Below are 12,195 nucleotides of genomic sequence, written 5' to 3' on the forward strand. Positions count from 1 at the left end.
GTTGGCCACTTGTAGGTACACACACATAGCTGTACACTGATGCAAAATGGATGCTGGGTCGTATGGGAAGAATGTTTAGCCCACAAGTCGACCTATGATGGGAAGTTTCTTTCTCGTTACGCACTTTTCTATAGGATATGACATTATGTCTGAAATTGTGAACATCAAAAATAAAATGCTGTGAATACTGAGTTGATGTCCATCACAGATATTTAGTTCAATGCCTTTGAACGTGTCAGTAGAGCGCTCTGTAAGGGGAATGATGAGTGGGTCCCAAGTGTTTATTTCTGCTGCCCGCAGAGTCCGCCTGGGCCCTGGACCCCAGGTAGGGTCCCCACCCCGGGGAAGACAGCCCAGCGCCCTGGGTGACAGGAGGGCTGGCATCACCTGGATGAGCCCCGGCAGGTGAGCCCCTCTCCCAGGTCCCCGCCTCCCCGGGGCCGCCTGTGGCCACCGGCCTCGCAGCCCTCTCACCGCTTCTGCCTGTCTCTGTCATTCAAGCGTCCCGGACGGAGCAAGAGAAGCCTCTGCACTTCCGGGACGTCCCCGCTGCAGGCGGCTCTGTGGATCTTCCTGAGATCTTTATCTCAAATGTAGTAGGGCTCCCCAGCCTCAACCTCCTTGCCAGCACCATGGCTCTGCGAGCTGCTTAAGGAGCCCCAGGACTCTGTGCGCGTCTCAAACCCAAAGAGAGGAAACTTCTTCATAACCGAGCCTAAGGGCTTCGCAAGCTCCTCAGCACCACCCAGGCTTTTCAGTCCGCTGAGCCCAAACAGCAGTAGACTCAGGAGCCGTCAACTGCCTCTCCCACCAGATCCCAGCAGGACAGTGAGGCGGTTTGGAACCTCTCGGCCCAGAATGCCTGTAACCGAGCAACCGGGCCGGGTCAGAGCTGATGTCACTGGCAGGTGCACAGAAGCCTAAGGTGCAAGGGCACCCAGAGCTCACGGGCAAGGCCCAGGCGTCTCACATCTCAGAGGCACTTGAGGGAAGCACTGGGTTCCTTTTGCCTCGCGATTTCACCCATTTATTCAATCTAGAATGGCCACAAAAGATGTTCCTTTCCATTCTTTTTACTTCTTGGTATATTCACTTGTCAATTTGTGACAACTGTACCAGTATTACAGCTGACCCTTGATTTTCATACACTTTCTCTGCAAACCACCTGAAATTTGTCACTTCAATCCTTCAGTTGCTTTTCCAAAGCTGTGTCTGGATTAAGTTAAGCAGGTCATGAATAACCACACTACTACTGACAGTTCGTTTTTGGCAGTGTCACAACATTCGTCTGTCAAATGACTTTGCCTATACTTGTGTATTTAATCATATTTTTGTCCTTATAAAACTGTGTGGAAAATATAAAAATGAATTTACCAACACCAAGAAGCACAGATCATATAAACATACCGTGTTTCCCCCAAAATAAGACCTACCCCGAAAATAAGCCCCAGTTAAGATCATCAGCCAGACGGACGCATTTAGTATCTTATGACAATGTTCCAGAAGAAGATGACATGACTGTATTTGAATAAATGTAGATGGTCGTACATGAAAAAATAAGACATCCCCGGAAAATAAGCCTTAATGCAGCAAAAATTAATATAAGACCCAGGCTTATTTTCGGGGAAATGTAGCAATACAATATTAAACATAGATATCATTAGACATTCTGAGTAAAATACTTACATCAAGTGAGATAATTAAATTAAATATATAAAACCTTAGAAATAAATCATGGAAGATTATAGCTGAAAATCAAGGATAATTCAATAATACTTTTGACAACTTTCTTGGGATGAAATACAAAAGCACTTAAGAGTTTGGTTTCCAAAGATAACCCTTTTGTCTTTTCAAATGTTCTATTTTGAACCTCTTAATCTATGAAACATCTTTAGAAAAATAATTACCTTAGACTAGAAAGCTACTTTAGAAAGTTAAAGTATAATTTGTATTTATGTGCTTCTTGAATAAGGCCTGTGAACACAGACATCTATTGATTTGTTCCTTTTGACATGAGATTTCACCAATTTATGCCATCTGGAATGGCCAGAAAAGATCTCTCTTTCCATTCTTTTAGTTGGCAGTGTGTTCACTTGTCAATCTGTTACAACTGTACCAGTATTATTACAGCTGCCCTTTGATTTTCGTATACTTTTTTTTGCAACCCACCTTAAATTTGTCATTTAAATCCTTCAACTGTCTTTCCAAAGTTAATCAGATCATGAATAACCACACTGCTACTGACAGTTCATTTTTGGCAGTGTCACAACATTCATCTGGCCAATGATTTTGCCAATGTTTGTGTATTTAATCATATTTTTGTCCTTATAAAATTGTGTGGCATTTACCAACACCGAGAAGCATAGATCATATAAACGTAATACAATTATTAAACTTGGACATCATTAGATATTCTGAGCAAAATCCTTACATCAAGTGAAATAATCAAATTAAAGAAAAAATAGAAACCCTTAGAAATAAATCTTGGGAGATTATAGCTGAAAATCAAGGATAAATCAGTACTAACTTTGACAACTTTCTTGGGATGAAACCCTTACATTATAACACGGTAAGACTAATATGATGTTTTTCTGCTTTTAAGTTGCATATACATTTGAACCTAAAATGCTATGAACTAGTAAACTAGTGAACTAGTAAACGTAATAACTATGTAAGCTTGCCATCCAGTAGAAAAGTATCTACTGTCTTCCCAGTCTGTCATTTCAGAAGGAAAGAATCGAATTTTTGCTATTGTGTTTTTCTGAGTTTTCAGAAATGGATTACAGCAAAGCAAGACTATTTCTGAGGCTCTAGGAGACTATTTTGGCCCTTTGCTCACAAGCACTGAGTCCAGGTTTTGGGTAGTGCTTCTATACACTTTTACCTGCCAGGTAGTATATATGGCTGTTTCCAAGTGGAGGAAGCTTTAGACCTTCAAAATTTGACAAGTGACGATTCCTACATCACACAATATTTTACTCTCGATGAAGTTATGGTCCCAGGGTTATGGTTATTGTTACAGAAACTCTTGACTACTGGCATAAACATGCTAGGACAAAGAGTGGACAAACGTCTGGCCGATTTGGAAAACAAAGACTATGTAGATAAAATTCTTGCAGAGTTTTGGTTATGAGAATATGTGCACTATATGGAAGATAACAGACAAGATGTACGTGACAAGAATGCTTTTAGAAACAGACTTTCCAATTTCGTACGTATGATATTACTATTTCATCATCACATGAAATCATTTCTTCCCGGGCCTTCGTTCAGACCACAGGTATTTCATTTTCAACTCAAAAGAAGATACCGCTATTGCAGTTAACAAGGTTTGGCCTAAAAATGTGAAATTCCCTTAATAATGTATAAACTGGCCTTTATATATTTTGAGCAGTATACTGAAATAATAGAAAACACTGTTCGAAATGTCTTTGTCGCATCAACAGCTATGTTCTTTGTTTCCTTAGTGTTAATTCCTCATCCACCGTGTTCCTCGTGGGTAACTTTTGCCATCGCTTCTGTGATTGTGGGAGTAACCAGTTTCATGGCATTCTGGAGCATCCATCTTGATTCTATATCCATGATTAATCTTGCCATTTGTACAAGGTTTTCTTTCCATTTTTCTGCTCACAGTTCCTATGCGTTAGTCTACAATGTGAAGCCCTCGGTGAACCATAGGAAGTGAGTGTTGTGTGTGCTAGGCCACCCACTGTTACAAAGTGCTACTTTCATAGTAATCCGGGTGAGTGCTTTATCAGCAGCTAAAGCATAGGACTGCAGGACCTTTTGAAGATGTTGTTTCTTGTTATGGTATTTGGGGTTGCTTGTGGCCGAATTTTTATTCCAGTATTTTTAGCCTCTTTTTTTTTTTTTTGAAGGTTTGTTTGAATATCAACTAGCAAATCAAAGACCAAGTATAGAATTCCTGATTGCCTCCAATTCATTCTGATAAAAACGCATAATTATGAATAGGGTAACAGGGGGATCACTGCATAAATTATATAAATGTGTAACCATTATGCTGTATGCCTGAAACTGACATAAATAATATTGAATATCAACTGTAATGGAAAAAAATAGATAATTAAAAAAACAAAGAATAGTCAGTAAACTAAAAACAAAGGCATGTTTTCTTCACTTGAAAAATCCCATTTTAAAATGTTATTTAAAATATCCTGAGAAAAATTAGTCTTACATTAAAATACCTTTACTAAATTAGGAAGTGTCACTTTTATTATGATCTATAGAATCAAGTAAAAAGTATAACTTTCCAGTTATTCTTTTCCTTCTATTTCTTCTTTCGATGTTTATACCTGGAACTCAAGTATTTTACATGTGATAGTACAAATGAAATATTATTTTCATTGTACCTTCCCACATGCATTATCATGTAAAATTTCAATTTATTTCTCTCCCATTCTGGCTCTTTGCTATGCATTTGCTTCACGGTGTATTTTGATGAACTCAAGTTTTAAAGTTTTGAAATCCAATTTATCTTCTTCTTTTATTTCTTTTTCTTCTTTGTGTTTGATAGTACTTTCTGTGCCCTAAAAATATTTTGCCTATTCCTAGATTACAAAAAAGTTAATCTGCATATTCTTCTCAAAGCTAACAGTTTTAACTTTATGTATGATCCATAAACCTGTTTGTTGGGAAGTATGGGTAGAGATTCATTTTCTTTCCACAATAGTTATCTAGTTGTCCCAACATCATTCATGAAAAGACAGTCCTTTCACTAATTGATAGGAGTCACTTGGCTCCTCTGTTGAGAATCAGTTGAAAATTTACCTGTGGCTTTAGTTCTGATGGCTGATCTGCTTGTCTATAAAAGCCAATGCCACATCGCCTTGATTACTGAAGCTGTATAGGGATTTTTGAAATTAGGTTGTGTAAGTTGTCCAACATTTTTCTTCTTTTCCAAATGGTTTTTGCTATTCTAGGTTCTTTGCAATTAGATATTCATTTAAGAATCCCTTGCCAATTCATTTAAGAATCCAAGAACCAATTGATCAAAAGAAGCCTTTGGGATCATTATTAAAGTGTGGTGAACCTACAGATCAATTTGGGTAAAATGCATATTTTAGCAATGTGGAATCTTCCAATCTGTGAACATGTTTTATCGCTCCATTTGTTTGTCTTTTTGAATTTCTCACAAGAATATCTTTGATAGATTTTGGCTGATTTACTTTTAGGTATTATTTTATTTTATGACATTTTATTTTTTCTACTGTTTTGTTTTAATTATTATTAAATTTATTGGGGTGACTGGCAATGAAATATCAATTTTAAATTATGTTTCCATTTTTTTCTAGTACAATCAAAAACTATTGATTTTAGTATACGTCCCTCATGCTGCATAACCTCGTTAGGTTCATTTATTAGTTCTTGCAGAACTAATGAATATAGTTTCTTTATCTATGCAATTACGTATGGTCACATAAAGGCCACTTGACTTCTTCCTATATAATCTTTATTTCTTACTCGTCTTATTGCACTGGCTTAAAACGTCCAGAAAAATGTGGGAAAACATACTAAGAGCAGGCATCACGACCTTGTTCTCAACTCTACAGAAAACATGTTCACTATCTCATCAAGCAGAACAATCACCACTTGTATCCGCCTGAGGAAGCTCCTTTCTCCTCCTTCTAGTGAGCTGAGATGTTTTGTCATGACTAGGTATTAAATTTTACTGTGTAACTTTTGTCCATCTTTTAACATTATCGTGTCATTTTTCTGCCTTACTGTGAATGTGGCAATTTATGTTGAGTGATTTTTTTAATATTACACTAACTTTGCATTCCTAGGGTGACTCACATTTGGTCGTCATCTTATTATCTTCAAATATTGTGCATTGTTTTGTAAGTATTTTGTCAATGATATTTGTTCCTGTGATCACGAGGGATATTAGTCTGCAATTCCTTTGTCTTATAATGCGTTTCTCAGTTTTTACCATCAGGGTTATGCTGCCTTCAAGAAATGAGCTGGTAAATAATCCCTCTTTTCTGTTTTCTGAAATATATGATGTATGGTTAATATAATTTCTTCATTTTCCCCTTAAATATTTGGGAGAGTTCACCAGTGAAGTCATCTGGACATAAAGTTTTTCTGGGAAGGCTTCTTATTCCATATTCACTTTCATTAAAAATATACAGCCATGAACATTTGTGACAACATGGATGGATCTTGAGAGAGTAATGCTGAGCGAAACAAGTCAGACAGAAAAAGCAGAGAACCATGTGATTTCACTGATATGTGGTATATAAACCAAAAACAACAAAAGAACAAGACAAACAAATGAGAAACAGAAACTCATAGACACAGACAATAGTTTAGTGGTTGCCAGAGGGTAAGGGGGGCGGGGGGTGGGGGGTGGGAGATGAGGGTAAGGGGGATCGAATATATGGTGATGGAAGGAGAACTGACTCTGGGTGATGAACACACAATGGGATTTATAGATACTGTAATACAGAATTGTACACCTGAAATCTATGTAATTTTACTAACAATTGTCACCCCAATAAATTTAATAAAATAAAATTAAAAAAAAAAAATACAGCCATGTAGATGTTGTGTTTTTTAGTGGGTCAGTTTCCGTATGTTTGCTCTTATGAGGAATTTACCCATTTTTGGAGTGGCCAATTGATTATTTTCTTATCATCATTTTAAGGCCTCTAGTGATGTCCCCTGTACAATTCTTGATACTGGTCATTTGTGTTACATCCCTTTTATTTCTTGATCAAGGGATGATCAATTTTATTGTATTTTTCCAAGAACCAAATTTTGGGTTTATTAATACTCTCTATTATTTCTCTATTCACTAATTCCTAGAATTCTACTCTTCATTTCTTCTTGTTTTCTACTTTGAGCTCAATTCTCTTTTCATTTTCAAGCTTTTAAAGGTAGTAGGTTAAGCCATTGATTTAAAGCTTTCTTCTTTTCCAAGAAAGCTTTCAGTGCTATACATTTCCTTGTAAATACCATTTTAAGTGTATCCAGAAGTGTTTATATGATGTGTGTTCCTTATCATTCCTTTCAAAATAAGTTCCTATTTCTCTTGTGATTCCTCCTTCTTTGTCCAATGCTTTCTTTGACCAATCAAACACTGCCTTCATTTTCTCCTCCTTTTTAAAGAATACTTCGACTGGACACAGAATTCTAGGTTCCGAGGTCTGTTTTCTTTCACACTTTAAAAACATCATCCCATCATCTTTTTGATACAATGCTTGGCTTAGAATTCAGCATTCCCAGATACATTGTTCTTCTCTATAAAATTGGCCTTAAGGTTGCCCACTTTCACCACTTTTATTCAACATATTTCTGGAAATTCTAGCCACAGCAGTCAGACAAGAGAAAGAAATAAAATCCGTCCAATTTGGAAAGGAGAAAGTAAAATTGTCAGTATATGCAGATAACATGATACTACATAGAGAGAAGCCAAAAGACTCCACCAAAAAACTATTAGAACTGATAAACGAATTTAGTAAAATAGCAGGGATACAAAAATTAATATTCAGAAATCAATTGCATTTGTATACACCAATAATAAACTATCAGAAGGAGAAATCAAGAAATCAATCCCATTTATAATTGCTTCAAAAACAAACAAACAAAAAATATCTAGGAATAAATTTCACCAAAGAAGTACGAGACCTGTGCTCAGAAAATTATAAAACACTGAAGATAGAAATAAAAAGAAAGATACAAATAAATGGAAACACATACCATGTTCATGAATAGAAAGAATTAATATAGTTAAAATGTCAATAGTACCTAAGGCAATATATAGATTCAACACAATTCCTATCAAACTACTAAGGACATTTTTCTCAGAAACAGAACATATAATCCCAAAATTTATATGGAACCATACAACATCCCGAATAGCCACAGCAATCTTGAGAAATAAGAACAAAGTGGGTGGTATCATGCTACCCAATATCAAATCATACTGAAATGCTACAGTAACCAAAACAGCATGGTACTGGCATAAAAACAGACACATAGACTAATAGAACAGAATAGAGAACCCAGAAATAAATCCATTCATATATGTTCCTTTAATCTATGACAATAGAACCAAGAATTTACATTGGGTCAAAGACAGTCTATTTAATAAATGGTGCTGGGAAAACTAGACTGACACACATGCAAGAAAATGAAACTGGGGCACCTCCTTACACCATATATGAGAACAAATTCAAAATGGATTAAAGACTTAAATGTGAGACCCCAAACCATAAAACTCCTAGAAGGAAACATACGAAGTAAATTTGCAGGCATTACCCTGAGTAATATTTTTACTGATATAGCCCCTCAGGCAAGGGAAGTAAAAGAAAAAATAAACATATGGGATTACATCAAACTTTAAAAGTGTTTTCACAACAAAGGAATCTATCAATAAAAAAAAATGAGAGAAGATATTTGTCAATGATACATCTGATAAGGGGTTAATATCCAAAATGTATAAAATACACTCAACTTACCACCAAAGAAACAAACAACCCAATTAGCAAATGGGCAGAGGACATGAAGAAACATTTCTCTAAAGAGGACAGACAGGTGGCCAATAGACATATGAAAAGATACTCAACCTCACTAATCATGAGAGAAATGCAAATAAAAACCACAATGAGATACCACCCCCCTCCGGTCTGAATGGCTATCATCAGTAAATCAACAATCAAGTGCTGGTGAGGCTGTGGAGAAAAGGGAACTCTGAGGTACTGTTGGTGGGATTGCTGATCCGTGCAGCTACTATGGAAACCAGTACGAAGGTATCTCAAGAAACTGGAACTGGAACTACCTTATGACGCAGCAATTCCATTCTTAGGTATCTATCCAGAGAAATCCAAGACGCTAATTCAAAAAAATATATGCACCGCTGTGTTTATCCCAGCGCTATTTACAATAGCCATGACTTGGAAACAACCAAAATACCCATTGGTAGAAAACCCAATTAAGAAACTGTGGTACATTTATACCATGGAGTATACTCAGCTATAAAGAAGAATGAAATCTTACCATTTGCAACAATAGGGATGTACCTAGAGAACATTATGCTAAGTGAAATAAGTCAGAGAAAGACAAATACCATATGATCTCACTTATATGTGGAATCGAAAGAACTGAATAAATGAGCAAAGTAAACAGAAATAGTGTCAGACATATAGAGAAAAAACTAATGGCTGCTAGACAGGAGGGGGTGGAGATGAGGGAGAAGAGGATGGGATTAGACAGCATAAATTGGTAACTACAATACTGCCACGGCGATATGAAAGACAGTTTGGGGAATATAATCAATAACGTTGTAAAGATTTTGTGGGGTGTCAGATGGGCGCATGTCTTATTAGGGAAACCACTTCATGGACGGTGTAGATGCTTGACCACATCAGTGTACACCTGAAGCTGAGGCTGAATAATATTGTATATCAATTATAATTTAATATATTTGCAGTCATGGGATATGGAGTACAGCACAGGGAATAGAGTCAATGGAATTATAATAGATATATACAATGTCAGAGGGGCAATAGATTGGGGGAGGGAGGTTATCACTTTGTGAGGGATGAAATGTCTAGCTATTACATTGTTCGGTATACCTGAAACTGATAATACTAATTTTAAAAATCTGCCCTTTTTTGGGTCTAGGTACTTTTGAGATTTTCTTCTTTATTGTTGGTTTTCAGGAATTTGACTATGATATAGTTGTGTATGGTGTGTTTTCTATTCAACTGCCTCAGGTATCTTTGAGCTTTAGGAACTGCTTGATATTTTCCGTCATACTTGGAAATATTTTAGCCTTTATTTCTTCAAATATTTTTCTGCCACATTGGCTCTCTCCTCTCCTTCTGGTACTATTATACAATTACAAAAACGGTTCTTGCTATTTTTAGTAAATTTATAAAATGGTCATATTCCTCAAGTTTGCATTTTATCATTAATCAATTTGAATTTGTTGACACCTTCAATCGACACTTCTCTGCAGCCATATTTTACTGACAAAAACAATTCTCTTTCTATCAGTGGTGGGACTCCAGGGAGGCTCAGGAAATGTCTGCTATGTAGACGTTATTATTTACGTTCTTAGGGGTAGAAACGTTTAAATATTTCAGTCCAAATATTTTCATCATAGTTGTTTTTATTCCTTTGACATTGCCTTTCCAACCAAATATTTATAGCACAAAACTCATGAAATAAGTTGTTTCTATTTCTATCTATCTTCAATGCTTTGCCATACCCAGTGGAGATGCTGCAAAGTAATAGGCCTTTTCAATTTCATTCCATTCAATACAGAAAATAAAATCATCCCCTAAATGGAAGCTCACCAAAAAATTATTCTCAAAAGTGAAGAAATTATAAAGCACAATTATTTCAAAATTAAACTAGATACACTGTTTGAGCTCTGCTTGTTTAATCTATTCATATCCTTCCTCACTTTGGTAGTGACAAATTGAATGGCTTCCAACTTACACACTTTGTTTTAAATAGTCTAGGTTGTCAAAGGCTTCAAAATTTTAATGTTCTATGGCGTTCCCTTCATTGAACACATTGATGAATGATTCACAAATGGTTTTGAACAGATTGCAACGAAAATGAAGAGAAAACTCATTCACAAAGCAGTTCAATATCAATGGAGGGCACTACATTGATTTTTCAAAGCAGTTCTTCAAAGAGTCAAGCATTTGTAAAATCTGGCTGACGTGGAACAGCTAAGAGGAAAAGGAGTGAACCTTCATGCTTCAGAATCTTTTAAGTCAATGTCAGCTTAATCCAAGTATTTGTTGTCCACTTACTTTAGGCATTTTATTTGCTCGTCTCGCTCCTTCTTCATGTATTCCGAAGATGTAATCATTCGTATTGACAAATGAAGCCTATTTTGGTTAGTATAGGTCACTGATAAATTTCCTATGCAATCGTTAACTCTGGTGCCCGCAGCCAGAACTGGTTTTCTACTGCTGTCGTGGTATACCACTCTAATTGAAATTTGTCCTGGATGTCTTATTTGAAATGCATTATTATAATTAATAGTTGAATTATAGGAAGCCTGGTCTGGTTTGGTAGACCTCTGCTTTTTACTTTCAGGTTCTGCCATGGTCTGGCCCAGTGATGTGATGACACAGGTACACTGAACAGAATTCTCACTTGAACATGTGCTTAAACCTGTGATGATCACCCAGTGAGATACCACTTCCACCCCAGGTCCTTTACAGTTGCTAGGTTACTATCAATTCCCTGTCATTGGCAGTGAGCAAAACACTCAGTAAAGAAAATGAAGTGTGCTCATGAGTGGTTAAGGACACCTAAGTCTTCGTTGGACTCTTTATTGGCTTCTCACAATGGAAGTATATTTCTCCTTCATGTAACAGTCACTGAAGACGATCCTGGTCACTGAGAAGTTATCTTGCCCACGGTGCTTCAGAGACCCGAGTTCCTGCCAACTTCTGTAGCCGTTAATTCAAATGGGCTCCTCTGTTGCCTGTGTCTGGATGATGAACGGGACAGAAATCTTCTGAAAAGTCTTGTCCTGGAGATGACACACACTATTTTCTTGTATATTCTGTAGTTGCTTACTGCTCACATGGTCATACATGCAAGTCAAAAGGACTGGAAAATGTAGTCCTGGACTAGGCTGCCATAATTTATTTCAATTCTGTATTATGAAAAATGTAACATAATTTTTAGTTGACAGCAAGCACTCAATGTCACTGATTCTTAACCTATAATATTATATTATATCAAAATGAATTCCAGATGGATCAATGTTTAAATGTAAAAAAGGAGATGATTATAATCACAAAAAGGGGAAGTTTGTCTACTATAACACAAAATCCAGAACTCATAAAAAACAAAAAAGAGGTAGGTAATGCAACTGAAAACATAGCCTGGTAAGCAGCAATACAGGTAGATTGGGGTGAAGGCTCATGACTCAAAATACAGGAAAAAATAATCTTTTCAATATATGTGGTTCCTACAAACCCAGAAGAAAATTTCCACAGTCCAATGGGAAAACCAGCAAACTTCACTCAAAGTGGAAATATGATGATTCTAAGAAATAAACTAATAATCAAACCAAAATAATATGCCAATGCAACAAATGAAACACTTGACTGACTGACATTCTGGCATAGGCTGTGGCAAAACAGAACACCATACACTGCTTTTGAGGGTGTCAACCGATAAAACTTACAGAGATAT

The 12,195-nt window shown here is 36.5% G+C and overlaps 1 protein-coding gene across 1 annotated transcript; it reads left to right on the top strand.

Annotated features, from left to right (window-relative positions):
* Positions 1 to 220: 220 nt before the first annotated feature.
* PTCHD3 (patched domain containing 3) lies at positions 221 to 3,876 on the top strand. The gene is given in 8 exon segments (XM_074324843.1): positions 221 to 405; positions 2,774 to 2,874; positions 2,877 to 2,987; positions 2,990 to 3,054; positions 3,056 to 3,209; positions 3,212 to 3,324; positions 3,326 to 3,785; positions 3,788 to 3,876. Coding segments are annotated over 8 exon segments (1,278 nt in total).
* Positions 3,877 to 12,195: the final 8,319 nt, after the last annotated feature.

The sequence above is a fragment of the Rhinolophus sinicus genome, linkage group LG02, assembly GCF_036562045.2.
Source record: "Rhinolophus sinicus isolate RSC01 linkage group LG02, ASM3656204v1, whole genome shotgun sequence".
Classification (NCBI taxonomy): Eukaryota; Metazoa; Chordata; class Mammalia; order Chiroptera; family Rhinolophidae; genus Rhinolophus; species Rhinolophus sinicus.